Source organism: Gymnoscopelus braueri (genome assembly GCF_963280865.1).
Source record: "Gymnoscopelus braueri genome assembly, chromosome: 21".
NCBI lineage: Eukaryota > Metazoa > Chordata > Actinopteri > Myctophiformes > Myctophidae > Gymnoscopelus > Gymnoscopelus braueri.
In genome coordinates, this window is record NC_137623.1 from 38,131,458 (window position 1) to 38,153,157 (window position 21,700).

General features: G+C 41.8%; 1 protein-coding gene across 1 annotated transcript in view; it reads right to left on the reverse strand.

The window, feature by feature from the left end:
• prkdc (protein kinase, DNA-activated, catalytic subunit) overlaps positions 1–21,476 on the reverse strand; it is a 75,609-nt gene extending 54,133 nt beyond the window's left edge. Inside the window, exons 1-30 of the mRNA XM_080418158.1 lie at positions 21,248–21,476; positions 18,649–18,725; positions 18,460–18,564; positions 17,989–18,063; positions 17,318–17,426; positions 16,782–16,894; positions 16,604–16,703; positions 16,366–16,421; positions 16,038–16,068; positions 15,794–15,951; positions 15,285–15,431; positions 14,456–14,620; positions 13,789–13,957; positions 13,390–13,439; positions 12,855–12,968; positions 12,343–12,492; positions 11,612–11,724; positions 10,635–10,794; positions 9,594–9,677; positions 8,938–9,057; positions 8,009–8,168; positions 6,199–6,308; positions 5,908–5,995; positions 5,168–5,331; positions 2,592–2,744; positions 2,130–2,237; positions 1,297–1,523; positions 1,056–1,150; positions 664–766; positions 442–575 (exon numbers count right to left, since the gene is read on the reverse strand). Coding sequence (XP_080274284.1) covers positions 442–575; positions 664–766; positions 1,056–1,150; positions 1,297–1,523; positions 2,130–2,237; positions 2,592–2,744; positions 5,168–5,331; positions 5,908–5,995; positions 6,199–6,308; positions 8,009–8,168; positions 8,938–9,057; positions 9,594–9,677; positions 10,635–10,794; positions 11,612–11,724; positions 12,343–12,492; positions 12,855–12,968; positions 13,390–13,439; positions 13,789–13,957; positions 14,456–14,620; positions 15,285–15,431; positions 15,794–15,951; positions 16,038–16,068; positions 16,366–16,421; positions 16,604–16,703; positions 16,782–16,894; positions 17,318–17,426; positions 17,989–18,063; positions 18,460–18,564; positions 18,649–18,725; positions 21,248–21,395 — 3,586 coding nt within the window. The 5' untranslated portion in view covers positions 21,396–21,476. The remainder of the gene's footprint in view (positions 1–441; positions 576–663; positions 767–1,055; positions 1,151–1,296; positions 1,524–2,129; positions 2,238–2,591; positions 2,745–5,167; positions 5,332–5,907; positions 5,996–6,198; positions 6,309–8,008; positions 8,169–8,937; positions 9,058–9,593; positions 9,678–10,634; positions 10,795–11,611; positions 11,725–12,342; positions 12,493–12,854; positions 12,969–13,389; positions 13,440–13,788; positions 13,958–14,455; positions 14,621–15,284; positions 15,432–15,793; positions 15,952–16,037; positions 16,069–16,365; positions 16,422–16,603; positions 16,704–16,781; positions 16,895–17,317; positions 17,427–17,988; positions 18,064–18,459; positions 18,565–18,648; positions 18,726–21,247) is intronic.
• Positions 21,477–21,700: the final 224 nt, after the last annotated feature.

Sequence of the window (21,700 nt, forward strand, 5' to 3'; positions counted from 1 at the left end):
CCAAACTATATTCCTGCCCTACTCTGTAAAGATGCTTACATTATTCATGTGAAGCAAAAGCAAAACATTTAAAACGTATTGGTATAACAAATACATTAGTAGACAAATCAGTATCTCTGGCACTTCTGGTTTGTGTGGCAATTGCTATACAATACATATACAATACAATACAAATGGCAGCTTATCTAGTGTCCAATCCGGAACACCGTCTGATAAAAGAAAGTCAACCTGTAGCTGTCCCATCTGACACCAGGGTCAAAATTGCTCACTCCAAGAGTGGGGAGACCAGCTCCAACCAATGCAGATATTCTATTAACATACTTTACTATACAGATTGGTTGAAATAATATTGTATTGATTAAAATAGGTCCTGGATTGCAGCTTTAAAGTACCAACAACACCTTGCAAAATAAAGCATCACACAGCCAAGGCATTGCTCACCTGGTAGTAGGGGAATAAACTCGTAGAAGAGCTCCATGCATTTGTGGCGACACTCAGTCTGGGGACGGCCACACTGCTGCAGAAGCCACAAGACCAGATCTTCTAGGCAAACCTTTTCATCTGGGGGAAAGCCCCTGGAAGAGGAGACAAAATATATACTTTTGACTTGCATGCATTTAGATCAACTAAACATTTTAGAACTAAAACCAACCTTGCACCAACCTAGGAATGCGTCTCTTTGCATTGTGCTTATTGAGGCTGTCAGCCTTATGTTTGATGATTCTCTTCAGATGATCAATAGCACTGCAACACTGCTGCACGGTACCTGAGGATTACAACCATCCCACCATAATAATGACGTGACCATGGTTATGTTTGCATATTTCATTAACTCACATCAGTATTCTCATACTTTTAATGGAAAACTCATTGGACACCCTGAGTAAAAAAGTTAACTTTCAAGTGCACTGGAACTTTATTTGACCACAGCTCAAATTTTACTTTAAACTTACCCAAAGTAAAATAAGCAGAGGTAAACAAAACAAAAAGGTATTACAAACGAGTGAGATCATCTTAATACATAGTCTGTGTCATGAAAGCACAAAATTCCTTACCCACGGATCGCTCATCAGAGTGTGCCAGAGCCAGACTTTCAACAAATATGACCAGCACTTCAAAGACAAACTGTTCGACCAAGGAAGCCTCCTCTCTGAAAGGACAGATTAGAAAATCACATCGGACAATGGGCACATATACTGTAAGAATCAACCACTGCTACAATTATATAGGATCCAATGATATGAGCCCAGTTTTCCAAATCACGTAAACAATTAAAAAAATCGAAACCCCACTGACCTGAACTGTCTGTAGATGCTATTGAATGCCAAGGCTGCTCCCAGTCTTTTAAACCCGTTGGGGTGTAAAGCCAAGCTGTAGATGCGCTTGAACAAAGACTTGATGTTGGCGGGGCTCTTCTCTTGTTGCTTGGGGGTGGTCTGCTTGATAGACCATTTGACAAACTCTTCAATGCAGCGGCCGCAGAAGTCACGGAGAGTGCTGTCCAGGGGATCGATAACACCATCCTGAGGACAACATTTACTGTATATCATTGCTGTCAGGCAGAAACCTCTTATCTCCATTTTTCTTTTTTACTTTGTTACGTTTTTTGGGAAATTAATGCCCTACTTGATTATACTACAGCATCACACAAAAGCATCAAAAGTGGCAGATCTGCTACTTTTGAATTTGATTTCTGAAAAGTAACAGTTTTGGACAGGTTTCCACCCGACAGAGACGATATACACAACACCACCACAGGTGCAATAACAATTCTGCCTACTATGGTAACAGTGAACTTGACCTTTGACCTTGGGTGCATAATGCTGAAAGTTGATTTTTTTCATTCAATTGGACCCCAAATGAAGGATATAGAGCAATGTCAATCTTGATGTATTTATGCAAAAATATTGTACTTATTTACTCTGCATAGTACAGTATATAGTTATATGTAGCAGACATGCATTACCTGATGGATCCTGTGCATATTTAAAAGGTCTAACTGCGGCTTATGCAGAACACTTGTTACTTTGTATCACCAATATAGTGAATTTAGTCAACCGAGTTTGTCACTTGAAGGGAAAATGTCTAATGGAAGATAGATACTAATAATACACGAATGACATTCGTACCATGATGGCCTCCAGAACTGCCACAGTATCTTGACTCTCAAACTTCTTGTTGTTGGTGAACCAGTGGATGAGCTGCATCACCAGAGGCTCAAAGAGTTGCCTCGTTACCTGGAAACAATGGTCATCAATGGAAACACATAGAAACATCCAATATATTCATTTCACCAATAAGATATAGTTTTTTAATAAATGCTGAAAAATAATAAAACTAGCATATTCAACTGAAAACCACCTGCTTTAAACAAATTTGAAATGAATCCTGCAATTAGTTAATAAAAGGCTATCTATCTATCTGATTTTGAACCTAAATCCCATTGTTGTAATGTGAGGAGATCATATTACAACCATAAAAAGGTTATGTTAGCCTAGATGGCAAAAAATATCTATGTATTCTGTATATTTAGAGCTGCGCTTGAATTCTTCTTTTATGAAGCACCACGCTAATGTTGGATGGGCACTGACCTGATCTACATCACAGGCCAACCGTAGCAGCACAGGAAACAGTCTCTTGTGTAGGTTGTACATAGCCGGCAACTTGTTCTCACCGTCTACCATCTGAGAGCTCTTTCCAATCATGAAGACCACCATGCTATGGAGCATTTCACAAGCTGCCACCTGCACAAAACAAGACATTGGATTATTAGACAAACCATAACAATAATTCAGTAGTGTCAAGAGCCAATGCGAGCCAAATCATACATAAGCTACACATCAACAACAACAAAACAATGGACTGTATGTGTGTGTGTGTGTGTGTGTGAACAATACTGAAGTTTAAATATTGCACATTGCGCTGTGGTGCCATTTAAACAGTAAATATCAGAGCACAAAATTCAGGTTTGGATGTACGTGTTGTCATACCTGCGGCATGCTGCAACTATGAAATCAAGGAGTAAAGTTTGGATATGGAAAATCTAACTAATGCTACATTCTCGGTTTGACGTATTTCTGCATGAAACAGGATATTGAGGCAGGACTTGATTTGATAGACATTGACAGATTTATGAAATGACAAATTAATAACATTTTAATAAACTAACATTTTGCTTTGAGCTTCATGCAATATCTTTTGGCAACCAGCAGTGGTCCTACCTGACCACAGGGTCAACATGTTTCCATACAAGAATAGGGAGACCAGGCTCCAACCACCACAATTGTTAATTATATTGTATTAACACTAGAAGTTCTGCCCGCTACGCGGGCAGAACGTCTAGTGCCCCCCCCCCCCCCCCCCCAAAGAAAAAAGTGTTTGGGGGTACAAAATCATGGGATAAAAAAAAAAAAAAAAAACCCAGAGCGTCCCCCCCCCCCCACCCTTAGGGGTCCCTGGAGACCCTTGGGTCTCCAGGCCGTGACCTACAGACACGGCGAAGGAAAACTGTAAAGCCACAGCCACACATGCAAGATGTTGCACATGAACTCTGCAGCCGCACTGAGGCGCTCCAACACAAACACACAAACATGACAAACAAATTACGTCCGGGCAAAATTAAGCGAGGGCTTGCTTATTTTGGGGTTAAAAAATCGTGGGAGAAAAATGTCCCCCAAAAAAGTTTTTACATTTTTTTAAATAATTTTACTCCCAGGGGGTCCGGACCCCCTGGGAGTCTTGGGGACCCCCACGAAACATTGCAGACCCCCGTGAAACATCGCGGACCCCATCGGCTGTTTTTTTTTTTTCATGAAGAAATGTCCCCCAAAAAAGTTTTTTAATTTTTGTAAATAATTTTTCTCCCAGGGGGTCCGCGGACCCCCTGGGAGTCTGGGACCTCCGCGAGACATCGCGGACCCCCGTGAAACATCGCGACCCCCGTGAAACATCGCGACCCCCGTGAAACATCGCGGACCCCATCGGCTGTTTTTTTTTTGCAATACAAAGCCTTGACTACAGCACAACAGATCTGTGTGTGTGTGTGTGTGTGTGGTGGGGGTGGGGTGGGGTGGGCTGGGGTGGGGTGGGTGGGGTGGGGTGGGCTGGGGTGGGGTGGGGCGGGGGGGGACAGCCATGACGCAGCGTGTGACTGTTCGACCCTGCCGGTTCTCTGAATTTGTATTTTTAAATAGGCTCTGTCATGATTAATTAACCACACATATGAAGTGAAACAACTGAATTATATCCAAACCATATGTTATAAGTGAATTCCTTGCCTCAAAGAAGAAGTTTGAGAGCGTTTAATAAGCGAAAATAAGAAGTGCAGTAGTGCACCCTGACTCGCACAACCAACAATGGATGCCGTTCGTATTTTTTCAGGCTGTGAACTCGCCACCTGATTGGCCAACATTTGCTGTCAATCACAGAACGATGAGCGACGTTGCCATGTCCAGGAGTTGTAAGAGTGAAGTGGGTGTAAATTGGTTAGAGAAAGTGCGTTTAATAATATATAACATGTATAAAGAATATATTGAATATATGGAAAGGTCCATAGGCATAGGTATGTTAATATATATTATATAGATCCAGCGTGTCTGTCCCCATCTGTGGTGTTTTTGGCATCAACCTGGTGGCTTGTTGCTGGCCTTTTGTCTTCCGGAGGAAAAATCACGGAGCGGATTGCGTATTACTGTCGCGCAACCTGGCAACGTCTTTGAGGCTCCTAAAAGGTCTCACCTTCCGGTGTGTCGGTAATGTGTGGGGAATTTTGTGTTGGACGGATTTAATTATGGTGTGAGGGGGCAAATGTGTGTTGAGCAATGAAAAGTGGACGAATAACTGCGTGAATGAATTGCGCACGTTGTGACTGGTGTTGTAGTGACATGTGAGATGTTATTGTGGTTATTTCGCCGAAACAAATGATTAAAAATGAAGTGCCTTCAGTCGCACCACAGGAAGGGCTGACTTTCCTTAAATGTATATAGGATTGGCTACTCTACCATACAGACTGGTTAAAATATTTTTTGGAAATAAACTGTAATAATGCAAGATCAGAATATTCAATGAAATGTAATTCATCTAATTTCCATCCTTGTACTGCTGGATTCGATTGCAGTAGGATCTGGAATGTTCCAGGATTCAGATTTCACCATTTTGAAGCACATACTTTGGTCTGCCTGTCGCTTGTGGACAGAGCCAGTTCAGTGATACGAGGTAGAAACGGGTCCAGGTAGATGACTGGCTTCATGTCCTTGAATGGCACCGCAAAGCTCAGCCTCTTCTCAGTGTCCCAGGCCACACACTTTTTCATCATCTCCTCCGACGACACAGCTAAAAAGGCACCAGCAATGCTTAGTCAATAGAATATAACACTAGAAAGTCCAGTGAATGGCAGTGCACTTTGAACGTTTTCAAGTTTTTCTCCAAAATGTAGTCATTATGCCAAGGCGGACACTCTAGTCCAGGGCTACTCAACTTAAGATGGCTCAGGGGCCACTCAGAAAAATACCAAAAGTCCAAGGGCCGCAAGCTAAAAATGTCTGTCCTATTTTGGATTTTTCGATTTTGTAACACACTACACATTGTTATTGTTATAAGAAAATGTACATTTTGACATGTGAAATAATGACATTTCACCATATGAAATAAGGGACACCTATCCTGGGCCCACGGGCCGCAGGTTGAGTAGCGCTGCTCTAGTCTAACCACAAGGCCACTGAGCTGGTATAAAATACTATATAAAGTTTATAGGGATATACTAACTGGCCTCCCTAACATAAAGGATGAATAAGCAATGTAGTTCGTTTCTAGCTATTTTAAACACATTTTTTATTCAAGTTAAAACATATTGTTGGACTGGTGCACAAAAGCGTTATAGAATCAGTTGCACATCCCCTATGCCTTTACCTGTCACCAGGTTTCTGTTCACCTGCCCGCCAAGACGTCCGAGGAGCCTCACCACCCTCAGCCTCACCGCCACCTGGGGAGAGTCATCCTGCCAAAAAATAATAGCAACGCTGAGCTCAAGGAGGTCTTGTTCGCTTGTGGTTCTGATTTGATACTTTTGTGTGACGCTGTCATCAAGTAGGGCATTAATTTACGAAAAAGCACAAATAAATGTAATATGGAGATAAGAAGTGTCTGCCCGACAGTATAGGCATTCCAGGTCTAAAAGGGTTAAGTGCTATTGTTTGGTACCATGGCGAGAAGCTTGGACTTCTTCAAGAGTCTGGTGATGATGCGGCCGTGTCCTCTCTCACTCTTTGTGGACACAGAAGACAACATCTCCCAGCTGCTCTCGTCCTTCTCTAAAAAGGAGTTAAACAAAAAGTATTGTAGGTTATTTGAAGGATTATACCTGAGCACTGCATTGGTTGAATGCTTAATCGAAAGTCAGTACCACAGTCCTAGTTCATGCTTTTGAATTTTGGGTACGATCACATTCCATACCGAATAGGACTTGAAACATAAAATGCTTGGTTCAACTTTGTCATCAAGTAGTTGCTGTTAATGCAATGTTCCTCAAAAACATAAACAATACAAAGTTTGAACATAAATGATTATAATTTGTGTCCAATCTTATAATGTTGTGTGTCAGGGCTACTTTCATTTTAAGAAATGCTTTCCTAAGATACAGTGAGTATGTATGGATATATTTCTAATATAACTTCATTATGATATGTTTGGAGCGGGGGAGTCTGGTGCAACGCTCAGGTCCTGGACCTGGTGAGACGGAGGAGGAGCCCGGCCAGGAGGCCATCCACAGAGCCTAGCCCCTCCCCCATTCCTGGCAGAGTAGTTTCGGACAAGCGTATTGAGTGGCCCTGTCTTTCCCTATTTAGGACTGACCGTGGGTAGCTACCTGGGACGTAAGTCGGGGCTTGATCAACCCTGGCTGGGTCACCTGGGTGAGGGTGTATGTTGCGAGACCCGAAACATCCTATGACCCCAGGCTACAACACTGATGATACGTCCCAGGTGCATCCATGTGATGTTTTTCGTTATAGTTATTCTATTTATAGTGGCTCATAGGAATTTATAGACTACGTGACAACCAGGAATAGATTGGTGACCACCGGAGAGACGGGTGACAGGCGGAATGTAGACGGCATCCGGGAGCAGTTTGGGTTGGCGCCCCAGTCTGTGTCTTCCGTGAGGAAGAAGCCCAACAAATCCACGGTGAGGCCTTTAGGAGGACCATTCAAGCAAGACGCAAAGAGAGCCTGCAGTACCACCACGGGCCAAGACACCATCACACCAGAATGAAATGTTTGGAGCGGGGGAGTCTGGTGCAACGCTCAGGTCCTGGACCTGGTGAGACGGAGGAGGAGCCCGGCCAAGGAGGCCATCCACAGAGCCTAGCCCCTCCAAGTGCCAGAGCCTCCGCTCTCCCCCATTCCTGGCAGAGTAGTTTCGGACAAGCGTATTGAGTGGCCCTGTCTTTCCCTATTTAGGACTGACCGTGGGTAGTAAGTCGGGGCTTGATCAACCCTGGCTGGGTCACCTGGGTGAGGGTGTATGTTGCGAGACCCGAAACATCCTATGACCCCAGGCTACAACACTGATGATACGTCCCAGGTGCATCCATGTGATGTTTTTCGTTATTATTATACAGTAGCAAAAAAATAATGGCAGGCTTCATTGAGATTATGGACAAAAATGACGACAGGCCAACTGTGGGGACAGAAAATAACCTAGTGAACCTTAAAAAAAGACTGTAATGGTTATTTAAAAATAAATTGCTTTAAAACTGTAAATACAGCTGTTTGAAGTTTACAATATTTCTTACTGTAATTTTCGAACTTTATCTTCTATAGCACCATGTTTTAACCACTTTCAACCTGGCGTGACTGTTTTGGGCATGCCATTATAGGACAGACATTTCAGGGAAAATAATTTAATCTTTTGGTGTGGTTAACAAATCTGTCTATATACAGTAAATGTTGTTTGACAAACAGACTAAAAGACAGACAGACCTGGCAGGCTGCCTACACTATGACAGATGTACCATTAACAGAGCTGCTCTTCAGGTATCCGTCCAGCAGGGGCAGGATGGTCTTGTAGCAGGGCTGCATGTTCTCCACGGGGATGTTGGAAGACCAGGCCTCCAGAGCATCCAGCGCCACGTTGGCCAAAGGAATGTGACTCAGGCCCAGTTTCAGCGCCGCCTAGGGTTACGAACACACACACACACACACCTTGAGTGGGTCATCCAACAGCTTGACCTGTAACCCATTAACACATTGATTGCCAAGATCAAGTTAACTTGATCTTAAAAAAAAAAAAAAAAACGAATTTATTTATTTTTATTTATTTATTTAAATTTGACCCAAAGACCAAGGAGATATGATTTTTCGAAGATCTAGACTCCTATCCACTTCCTTGTTAACTTAAAACTTAAAAATTCTGTATCTCGGCTCCTGAGTACTTTTTTACTTTTTTACTTCTCTGGCATAAAACTGCAAAAAATCTGAAATAATTCTGGCAGGCAATGTGTTAAGACTGCCGATTCTACAAATGCCTTCTAAATCAGTAGTTTTCTTAACAAAAAAAAATCTAAAATAGCAGATGTACAAGCTCGCAGCGCGGCACGAAGTGACACGCTGTGAGCATGTAGATCTGCAATTATTGAATAGCCAACACAAAAATGTAAAATGACAAGACGCTTTCCCGGTTTCATATTCAACCACTTTTATGCATAAAATCTTTATTTAAAATGTTCAAAATAGCAGATCTACAAGCTCACAACGTATCACAATCATGATGTGTTTGTGAGCTCGTAGATCTCCAATGGCTTAATTGGTTAACTAAATCAGACAGGAAAAAGAATAAGCACATGATATTCTACAGGTCTGAATTATGTAATTCACAAGTCTTTCTGCCTTCAAATTCAAAAATCATAAAACATAACAAATATATAAAAAAACGGAATCTGACCTCCAGAGCGGGACAGTAGGCCTTGATGTCCACAGCCACTATGTTGTGATGCAGTGACAGGACGAACGTCATGCAGGACGCCAACAGTTCATCTTTGTACTGCTTCATTCTCACACACACCTGAGGGGATCGGTTAGCACTTGCTTAATGGCAATCAACTCAAAACACTCATCCAGTTCAGATGACTCCACACAAAGGACAGTTATAAAGCAAGGCTGGGCTTATAGAGCACCGAAGTCTGACATCTCTGCCGCTAGAGGGCGCTATCCCCCTGGGTCACAGCGTTATTTTTTGTATTGGATTTCCCATCTTCCCATCGATTCTAAGGGGAATCTTAGATCGAGTCATAGGAACTGTGTTACAGGAATAAACAAATCACCCCGGCGATTTTACTCATATGGATATGACGGTAAAAAAGTACTAATTTCTCCAAACAGACGTTATCAAATGTAACTCAATATCATAAACGACACAGTCACATACCACACATACAAAATCGTCGGGTGGTTTGTTTATTTTTGGAACACGGTTCCAATGATGCGATTTAAGATTCCCCTATGGGAATTCAAATACAACAAATAACGCTGTGACCCAGGGGTAGTGGGAGTGATGTCAGGACTTCTGTACTCCATTACAGGAAACACAAGATCACTCACCTCTTTTCCAAACTTGGAGTAGAGTGCAAAGCTGGCGCTCTTTACGGAGTCAACCTGCTGGGCTGTGGAACTTTTAGGGCCAACCTGTTAAAGAAAACAGGCTTAATGATGTTCATAGTCAAAACATTTATGTGATTTAAATAGTAATTAAATAATTATAATTACATTTATGCTTTAAATTGATATAGTTAGTTAATACTTGAACCGACAAAATAATGCTCCGAAAAAAAAGAAGAAAAAAAAAATCAAAATCGTGTAATAAAGTGAGCCTGTAATGGAGGTTGAGGTTTTAACCTTTGCCAATCCTACACTGCCATCTATTGGTCAGAACAGTCAGTTCTAGAGCGGGGCTATTTAATTGTAGTGTCTGTGTGTTGTATGGTGAAGTTCTCAATAAATCACGACTAGAAATAAGACTTCATTATGATGGGAAGTTATTGCGAATAGCTTTGATGCAGAATATTCTATGCAAGTAATTCTGTGCATGCCCCCGGAGTACAAAGGCATGTGAGAAGGTGGACAACAGCTCATGGAATGCAACACATGGTTCAGGAGACTGGTGTGACTGTCAACCAGCATCAAGACCGCAAAGGAAAGTGTCTCAATGCAGGATGCATGGATTAAAGCAAAATAAAATGTCATTAAGTCCTAATCTGCTTTAACAGCGTGAAAGGACAGTGCTGTGTTTCATAAACAAGCAAAATATGTAAAATAATTATAATGTTTTGGTAGCAGCTATACTAGAAAAAATGTTAGAAAAGATTTGCAGATTGAAGCTTTAACCTTTGCTTTTATGAAACATCCAAGATCAATTAGGGTTTTTCTGGAAGATTGAACATGTATTCTATCACTAGTTTGACCACTTAAAATACTCTTTAATCTTAAAATAACTAATAACCGAAAAAAGTCTTCTCTGAAATCTTGTAAGCTTGTAGATAAGCCTATTTTTGGTGATTGACAGGCTTCTGACTTGTATGGAATCCGAATGACTGAAATCAGTCGTGGCGACTTAGAGGATGCTCCATGAGGATGCTACAGTACCTGGTAGTACTTGATCTTCTTGGCAACATTCATGGAGACAGAGAGGAGTTTATAAAAGCCGCTGACGAGGGGATTCCTGATGGAGAGGAGAATGAGCTCGTGGCTCAGTGGATACACCCAGGGCTCAAAATATTCCACGTGTTTAGTCAGCAACAGCTCACTAGTGCAAAAGATACACACAAACACAGCTCAGACATTTCTAGGACAGAGAAATGTGTTAAGACATGATGAATAATATACTAAATCTGAAAGAAATGTGAAAAGAAGCTAAGATTCTAGATTCAAGTCATGAAGCTTGGGCAATATCAATAGAATATTTGACATCCCAACAACTAGTGATGTGCGGGTCGGGTTTTTTCATGACCCGCCCCGCACCGCCCCGCCACGGAACCCAACCCGCCTCAACCTGCCCCGCGAACACATATATAAATCTATGGCTCAACCCGCCCGCGACCCGCTGTGGAAAAAAAAAGATAATCATCATCACAATAGCTCAGATTTATATAGCGCTCTTTTAAGTACCCAAAGTCGCTTTAAATGTCTACAGTAGCACAACATTGTCATGGCCTAAATAAACAAGCATGTCAAAATAGTTTTTTTTCTTCTTTTTTTCGTGTGAGAGCGGCTGACCCGCTCACCCACAGCCCGCACAATTGCCTCTGAAATCCTGACTCGACCACCCACGCCGCGGGTTGACCCGCGGGTTACGGGTCGGCCCGCTCATCCCTCCCTACCAACAACCATGCATTAAGTATAGTCATACATCTTGAGGCCAATTATAATGCAAAACATTTCAAAATCTGCAGAAATAGCAGTTATACAAGCACACAACATGTTATGAGCTTGTATATGGCTATTTCTGCCATTTGTTTTACAACAAACTATGGCTTAAGTGATTTATAACATGGCCTTAGGGTTTTCATGAATGAGATTCTTAGCATAATTCAACTACTTGCGTGCAGCGCATGCTCTGGTACCTGCAAAAGTCCACCAGGTTGATGAAAGCAGTGAAGTCCTTCACCTTGTTAGGCAGGAGATGAGCTGTGGGGTCGGAGGAGGGCAGGACTACGCTGGTCGTTTCATCTTCACCCTGAGAGACAGGCATGCAAGTGAAATGAATTAACCAAGCTTAGAATTGTCTTACAGCAGTAGCCTGGCATGGACAGACTAATATCATTGCGTAGATATTAGTCTGGATTCTCTGTGTGGAGCCTGCATTTCCAAGGGGCGGTGATAACCCCCTCCCCATATGTGTATACTGGGCCCTGATTGGTGCCCCACAACTTCGGGGGCAGCGAAATCCAATCACAACCAAGCGGGCCATTTTTTTGCACTGGCAGATTCGTCTGGTTTCCAGGCTGCACTACAGCAGTGGTTCTCAAACATTTTCATGTCAAGGACCCCAAATTGATACGAATTAGGCCATGGACACCCATTTGAAAGGATTCTGTGCGAGGGACCCCACACCTTTTTAAAAATAGCAGATCTGAGCTTGCAGATCAGCTATTTTTGAATAGTCCAAATATCAAATAGGGCGTTTAAACAACTGTTCCTTTTGCTGGGGACCCCCTGGGAGTCCACGGACCCCAGAACCACTGTCTTACAGTAATTTAACACACGGCACAGTAAGATCATGTACATGACAAAGAGTGCAGGTAACTAATGTCACAGAGAAGCAGATGTAGGAGAACTTGTATTCAGACCTCACCTCATCTGCTGAGGCGACTTTCTGCACTGAAAGGTCCAACTTTTCCACTATTTTCAGAATTGATTTCAGGACTTCATCATAAAGCAGGCGGCTCAGTGCCGGCAGAGCTGAGTTCTGGCTTTCAAAAGCTGCGTCCAAAAATCCAGAATCCTGCAGGAATGGACGTAGGCCCAGCACAAGATAAAGTATTAACGGATGAGGAAATCGGACTTATCAATGTCTAGAAAAGCTGCACTCTGCAAAACTGCATTTTTTTAACCCACTTAGATTCAACCCCAGTTCTCATGCTCATGATCAAATATCTAATGTTCAGCCAGCCTTTGCCCAGGGAGAGATTATGCTTCAGGCAGAGCTACCCGGTGATCTACATCACAGACAACCCACTAATACATTAGACAGTATGTATGAGAATCCTATTGGAAATGTATTTATGAATTCATGGTGTAGTCCCTTTAATGTTATGCCCAAAATAGGGATGCCAGACTGAATGTGGTTATTAGGCATCAATGTACCTTTAACTGATCACAGTCCAGAAGACCTTTAAATAGGGCCAGGTAGTCCTGACTAGATGGCACCTTCCTGTTCCCAGTGCCCACTTGGCCATCACCCTTCGCAGAGTCTTTGTCCTGAGGAGGGATTCATTCACTGTTAATCTGTTAAAAATGTTCAAAAATAGCAGATGTACAAGCTCGCAGCGCGGCACGAAGTGACGCGCTGTGAGCTTGTAGATCTGCTATGTTTGAGAACCACTGTTCTAAACCACTGTTCTAAATCCTAAAAGTTTTCTGAAAAACGTATGTTGCTAAATATAGTAAGTACCGTATAGTAAATTATAGTTAAAATCTAAAATGACACAGATGCTTTCCCGGTTTTAAAGGGTTAATCTATTTCTCATGACCTACATCTAAAGAATCCTAAATCTTTTTTTTTTGTTATTACACTGAAATCAGAAAGCTAAGATTCTCAAATGAAACAAGAGGGTGACCCCAAAAAACTGAGGGCCAAATAGAACAAAACGTAAATTCTATCAAAAGGAACATGTCTGACCTCTGGAAGGATGAGCGGTTTTGAACAGACGCGAATCAAGCCCTGGTGCACTGAAAAGGAAAAAAACAAAAAGGAACAGGTTTACTGTATGACTTTCCTAGTATTTTGTTCAGTATTCGTGTCCTATACACATGTAGATACACATTCTCATGCGTTATCTACAATATGTCGAACAAAGTGACAGATTTTCATTATGCCAATTTTCTTTGGAATGCTACCAGGCAATATGGCGACATTCATCACTCGCTCGCACGCAACGCACGCACGCACACGCGCACACACACACACAAAATTCAAAGATCAGGGTTTTGTTGCAAAACAATGTTTTACAGTGTAACGCAAAACATAATGACCTTTGTGAAAAATAATTTTGACTTGTTGTGCCTGAGCAGAACTTACCCACAGAACTGATGAAGCTCCAGAGGACAGGACCCTTGGAGGCCATGGCCACCAGGACCTTCAGGATGGAGCGGCAACAGATGAACTGCATCTTATCACTGCACCGAGTGAAGCTGTCAATCTGAACCACCAGGAGGCGCTCTAGTAGTGGGGTGTAAACCTCTGGGATCTAAAGGCATAATCAATAGAAAAAGGGGGTTGTTTATTTAGAGCTGAACCAAGTGCTCGATTCAATCTAGCAATAATAGAGATTTTGCTTTAATAATAATTAAAGCTTGGAATGTTCCCTTCCAACCTGAAAGAAATTATGCAGCCGATTTCTAACCACTTTCAAGATGAGCATGTCATTATGGGGTAAAGTTTTCAAACATGTTCAAAAATAGCAGGTCTGCAAGCTCACAACAAGTCGCAATGCTGCGCGTTGTGAGCTTGTTGATGGCTTTTTTTTAGCAGGGTTTACATTTTTAATTTTTTGACAAAATATCGTTCACAACATAATAATCAGTGGTCTAAAAATCCCAAATTCTGGATCAGCATCTGACCCAACAATCTGCCATCGGTCTGGCTCTACTCTGCAGAGGATCCGTGGATGAGAGAGTGTGGGTACCTACCTACCGGTAGTCTAGGTGAATGAGGACACTGGCTATGGATGAGAGAGTGTGGGTACCTTGTCTAGGTGAATGAGGACACTGGCTATGGAGTCCAGGAAGCTGGGCAGCTGGTAGAAGTTCTCCTCCTCTGTGTCAGACTCAGTCAGGTACATCTGTTTGCAGCGCTGGATCAGCTCTGTGTACATCAAGTCCACGTCTTGAGGGGAAACCTTCTTGCACGACTAAAAAGCAACGCAAGACATTTTATTATTTTGTTTCCTGGTGCACATCCATGTTACACGACACAAACTTTGATGCCCTCTCCCGGGGAGAGGTAATTGCAACTGGGAAACCCGGGATTCAAACCCGGGTCTCCCACGTGGGAAACCAAATCTACCGCTCACTCAGTCACGATGGAATCCCTATTTGGCCAGGGGAAGATATTGGGCTTATGACCCTCAGGCAGTACTAAGTGTCAACCAGTAGTTGTCCTACCCAACACAGGGTCCAAATGTCTCACTGGAAGAGTAGCAAGACCACCTCCAACCACTGCAGATGAGTTCGTTATATTGTATTAACATGCTCTACCATACAGATGGGATAAAATAACATTTTATTCATTACAATAAGTCCCGGATTGCAGGTTTAACTGTATGGCATAATATAACTATGTTCATGTTAAGGCAAAAACATACTCTATTAAAAGGACAATACCAGTGTTTTTTAATGTTTAGCCCACAAGTCCCACATATATGTCCCACCCACAAATCAGTCACCGCTAGAAGTCAGGTTAAAAAGGAAAAGTAGACTCCTACACATTTTTGTTGAATAATCAAATTGGCTGAGCTTTGACCACTGCTTTCTGGCAAGACGCAGACAAATGCATTTGCAAAACGAGGAACATACCGCTGCAAAGAATCCATATCCTCGTATGGCGATAGATAGCTCCTTGTGTGAGGAGTCCATAGTCTTAATAATGGAACAGAACTTCTGCATGAAGAACTTCAACTTGCTTTTGTGCTCCTCAATGTCCTCAGCCACAAGAGATGCAACCTGAAAAAGAAATACTGACAGAGTTCATTGTGTTTCCTTTCTTACTTTGAAAGAAGGAAGATCAAACAATTTATTATGATGCGCCACATTTTGGACTTCAGATCAAATACTATTTTTTTGTTTTGTCTGTTTTTTAGATACATGGCACCAGTTGGAACTGAAACAGAGACGTTGCAACCGTATGGACCATAATCACGTATTTCTGACTTGGACAAACATCAAATGCTAACAGGTTTAGGAGTGAGACCATGCTGCCAAAATGACATACTGTATCACCAGCAAAGGTGGACTGATGTAACTCCATATGGGTGACCATGTTACTGAATGTCAAGGTCTAATAATGAATTGCAATGATAGCCTACCTGTTTGAGGAAAGCCTCAAGCGCATTGAAACTAGTCTTCTTCATCTCCGCGTTGATATGTCCACACAGCTTGGACATGACCTCGAATAGGGATCTATAGTGGTCCATCAGGCAGTTGCCGAACTGCACTGCATGCTTGGCCATTAATTTCAGTCCAGCTACGCAAAAAAAAACAAGTTGATAACGTGCCTATAATATCATACCGTTCTAGTTTTGGGGGGAAATTCAGTGTTTTTGGACTTACCAAATGTAACAGCATAGCGACTCATTTCCACCTACAAGAAAGTTGCAAGAACAATCTGTTGAACAGTATTGCTTGCAAGTAATTGGTTACATAAATTTAAGTGACATCAGTGTGCATCAAATAAGCCATGACAGCATTCACATTTTAGATGAGCAGCACCATAACTGATCATTTCCAAAGATGTGACAATCCAAAGTTATGGGCACACAACGCTGTCACATGCTATTTTCGGCATGCAACACCATTGTACGACAGAGCACAAATTGAGCATTACACAGCCACATAAACAGACATTACATTTTAATTGTGGATAGCAAATGACAGGTACCTGTGGATTGATTGTCTTCAGGGCATACTCAAATATCTGCTTTGATGTTGTTGGGTCTGTACAGGTCAGAGACAAAAAATGTTATAATCATGTATAGTGTCATTAAAATAGAGAACATATTGCATGTGTGGAGGGATTACATCCTTTAGCCCATACACTACATTTGAAACTCAGGGGCGTACTGTTACTGTACTCTAAGCATGCACTGACCAACCCATACAAACAAACAGCTTCTGACCTTCTTCCATAGTTTTGGGGAAATTGACCATTAGAGCAGTGATTCCCCTCAAACATCCAGCCACAACCATAAGTTTTGGTTCTTTTGTTGAAGAAGTCATCTATCATGAAAGATAATGAAAATAAATACATATGTCTTTGGAAAGATACACATCTGAACGCAACTGAACGTACTGTACCTGTTCCTTCATCTCTCCTAGATAGGCTTTGTAGAGTTTGTCAGAGTTGTTGACCATTTCACTGGGGTGAACCTCACCCAGGACTCCCAGCAGCTCATAGATTTTACCAAGGACTATTGCAACAGAAATAAAATAAAAAGTCTTGAAGGATGGATGATGAAATTATACAACTTTGGTTTAAACAGCCCGGACAATATATCGGCCATTATTATAACTTTTTTTTGACGACATCGGTATCAGCAATTATGCAAATTTTTCAACCTGGCGTCCCTATTTTGGGCATGTCATTATAGGCAAACATTTTGAAAAAATAGCAGATCTACAAGCTCACAATGTGCTACATTGTGAGCTTGCAGATAGCTTCTTTTTTTAACATTTTGAATAGGGCTTATGTGATTTTGTTTTACTTTTTTAAACAAAATTACAAAACATTGGTAATGGGTGGTCTAGGACTCTAGGAATCTGGCATCGGTCGGGCTGTAGTTAAAGGCAACGGAGGAAAAAAATATGAAAAACAGGAACATAGCAAGCCTCACCGGAATCTGGCACTTTAGTCTTCTGACCCAGCTCCATGTAGTATCTGTTGAATATATTCATGACTCTCATGTCTGAAGCTATACTGGACGCCTTTGTCAGATGAAGAACCTAGACGACAGAGTTAAAGAACAGGTGAGGGTGATAAATAAGGATATTCATTCAAATCCTGGTCATATTTTCACCCCCTGGGTCATTTGTTAGGTACAGTAGGGGAGTACAGTAGGTATTCATTACTAAAGCCAGCGACAAGTAGGACACACATGATCAACCTCTTTTACAGACAGTAAGGAGCTGCCAGCTTTGTGGACACTGACAAAGTGTAAAGTAGGGCAAATTAACAAACACCTCAATATCGATATTGGGGTGCGACAGTTAATCAAAGTAATTGATTTAATCGATTATAGAATATTGACAGTCAATTTCAAAAATAGTTAAAATAGCCAATCTACAAGCGCACATGTATTTGATGCTCCGTTGTACACTTAAGTCATTAAGTTCTCTGTTATTGCAGTGCTGAGAAGGTTGCATCAGTGAGCCTCTATTTTATCAACCAGCGGCCGTCTCTAGGGAAGTGTCCATGCTCCGATGGGGCGGGAAGGGGCGAGACAGTATCGCCTGGAAGACAAGCTGCCTACCAGAGCATTGCACACAACATCTACAAGCAACCAACCTTGATAAGGAGCTCCATCGATTGGGTTCTGCATTTTGCAGCTTTGTCCTTGGTATACACAGCCATGCATGTGTCCTGCATGAGAGAGAAGCCACTATAGTAAGCTGCATCATCAAATTATGAAATGGACGTAAAACATGTTGTGATCAATTACAGTACATCCCCCAATATGGGTGCTGAGCCAAACTACAAAACACAGTCAAACTACGGTATTTAAAAAGCAAGGCTCATTTTTTTCACTCAGTACAAAACTGTATTTCGCCAAGAATATGTCTGTTGTTTGGTGAAACAAAGTGAGTTATGAGCCTTCCTTTTTTATTTATTTAAGTAAAACATCCCTCAAATTTAACAGTCATGAAATACAGCAAGAAAAATAATACTATTTTGTCCATCATTATCAAATCTAGATTCAGTCAAGTCAACCTTATTTTATACTACAAAGCTCAGGGTGTCTCCAGATGGAAAACATACCCGTATATCCACAGCATAAGTCATATCCCATCCTTTGACTCTGCGATATATCCTCTCCAAGAACTTCTCAAGGAAAAATAAGATCTCAACCCTGGTATCCCGGAGCTGAAAAACAGATTGTTGTGTCATCCATTCAAGATCGCTCAACACTCACTAATGCTTTATTGCTGGTTGCCTTGAGACACCTACCTCTTCTGACGCCAGAGACTGTCTGAGGAAAACGAGCAGTCCATATTCCTTAGAGAACAACAAGGAAGTCTGTAAACCTTTAAGACAAAACAGCAATGAATAATTTGAACATGAAACAAGAGCAACCGAGTGGAGTGCATAGTTCATGTACGTGGCAAATTGCAGCATCATACTTTATATCAGATACTGAAAATGAGCAGTACATATTCTTTCGAGAACAAGGATGTTTGTAGACCTTTAAGACAAAATAGCTATGAATAATTGCATTATGAAACAAGAGCATCATATATCAGATATTGAATCGGAGTTATACGTGATATACGTGAGTGGGACACTCCATTCACTGGCAGGTTCAGACTAAATACAATAACGCTCGCACAAAAACACGCTCGCCCTCGGAGGTGGCGACCTCTGAACAATCGCCACCAGGTATTCCTTAACGTACTCAGTAAAACTATGCCTAAACCTAACTTTATTCCTAAACGTAACCTCAGTAAAACTATGCCTAAAGCTAACCTTATTCCTAAACGTAGCCTCAGTAAAACTATGCCTAAAGCTAACCTTATTCCTAAACGTAACCTCAGTAAAACTATGCCTAAACCTAACCTTATTCCTAAACGTAACCTCAGTAAAACTATGCCAAAACCTAAACTTATTCCTAACCTCAGTAAAATGAATACAAGAACCACTGGGGGCAACAACAGAGGCAGCAAATAGGAATGGATGCGGTGTCTGCTTCATGATCAACAACTGACAGTGCTCGGATGTGGAGATGTTTTTTTTTTAACAGCTGCTCATCTAATCTAGAGCATCTCATGATGAGATGCCGTCCGCTTTATCTCCCAAGAGAGTTCACACATTACAGCGGTCTACTGTATATTCTGAGACTATACAACCGCAGGCAAATGTTATTGTTAATAGCGTACATGCCACATAAATAAGGCCTTCCTGCACCTGGTCCCGGGTTCGAGTCTGACCTCACTCTCTTCACTGCATGTCACCCCCCCCTCTCTTTCTCACACCCTTTTCCTCTCTCTCTCTCTGCCTGTCAAAATAAAGCAGAATTCTGAGGGAAAAAAAATCTTAAATCTTAGTAGTAACCCAGCAATGGACTAATCACCCGAGAGAAATAAGCAACCAGGTCTAAGAAAACAAGCCCAAAAGAAGCGACTACAAGCTCACAACGATCTACAAGCTCACAATGTTGTGAGCTTGTAGATCTGCTATTTTCAAAGAAAAAAAGGGGGAAATTGTGGAATATTTTACAAATCCACTCAAATCATGTATGGGGGTCTCTGGCAAATAATATTTTCAGAAGGGGGGGGGGGGGGGCTGCGGACAAATTCATATTAATTTGGGGGTCCTTGACATAAAAAAGTTTGAGAACCACTGATTTAAATAACATTAGGAAGCAAGCCCAAATAAGCAACAACACTTTAGGGGGAAAAAATCCCTTTAGTTAAAACAAGACCAAAGTCACTTATAATAAGCAGACATGGCAACACTGTACTGGAACATCAGGTCCAGGGACTGTTTGAGAAGCGGCTGGCTGCAGACCTATTCCACGAGACGAGCTCCTCACCCTATTGGTTTCTATCCCCAGGTTGAGGCCACAAGACTTCTGAACTCAAAGAAGTGATATAAACTGTAACAGGGAAATATATTTCTGTTACAGCAGACGTTCACGTTTGTATTGACATTTTCACTCATATAAACTACAGCTTTGGAATATTCCACTTCACTGCCTGCCACCACTTACTGTGTCGGTGACGGTGACTACTACTTATAGTACATTTATACACAGTGCACACTGTTGAGAAACTTAAGTTACAATAATTTCGCTGCCTATTATTCCAACAGCTTCAGACTGACAATAAAACACATTGAAAGGGGAAATGGCGGGTGAGCGTATCTCATTCAAATCGTTGAAAGCTACTTTCCAAAATACTTATACACGTACAAATAGATAAATCATATTTATCCGTCTTAGCTTTAATCCCTGATTATGCACAACAATGAGTGGAATCTTTACTTTCAAAACTTCCAGTGGAAAAAGCTTAAACAGACGTTCATAAGCTGGAACAATAGGTAACACTAGGTCTGGTCCATAGCGTTAGAAGAAGTTCTCCTTAACGCTATGTTACTTTCGAGCCGTTGCCCGCACGCCTCCGGTTGCGCAGCCTCTCGTCTCTAGTAAAAAAAAAAATACCCTTTCGCTATTCACCAAAACAAAAACAGTTTTAAGATGATGAAAGCCTATTTCATTAGTGGAAACACTCAGAGCCCCCCCACCTTACGTCTAAAAGACACTTTTTGACCAGAAAAGAAAATATTTCACCGGTTGGAAAAAAATTAATAGTTAGTCAAATGCGCCCCCTATAGATCTTGTCAATAGAAACATTCCATTGACCAGATCTGTAGGGGGCGCAGTGGAGTATCTAAAACAATGTTTTCATCCTGTGAAACATTTTCTTTTATGGCCAAAATATTTCTTTTGCCAAAAACTTGGTGCTTGTAGCTTTTGTTAGCTTGTAAATCTGTACTTTTTTTTGGGGCATGAACAAAATCAATTGCATAATTACGCGCGCCACAGTCTTACAAAGTTCAGTGTCGGTTTGTGTGAGCATGCACTCCTGTCCCACGTCCCCGATGATGTCGTGACACCGGACGGCTGCTGCAGCTCGAGTGTCTCCGTCCGAGAGGCATTCATGGAGCTTCACCAGCAGTGCCTGCATGGAGGAAGACATGGCTAAAGTTATGTTGTTGTTGTTGTTGTTGTTATTAATGATAACCAATAAACTGCTGCTGTGCCAACATGTCTGCACTCTGCAATCACAACAAAGCTGCTATACACGCCTCCTTAACTGTAAAGTAAGACCAGGTCAAACATACTGTGACTTCCTTTGAGACTTTTCAAAATAAAATCCCGGCTATTTTATAGGGATCAATCATAGAGGCATAAGGCAGCGGTTCTCAAACTTTTTCATGTCAAGGACCCCCAAATTGACACTTATTAGCCCGCGGGCCCCCATTTGAAAAGATATGCCTCAGG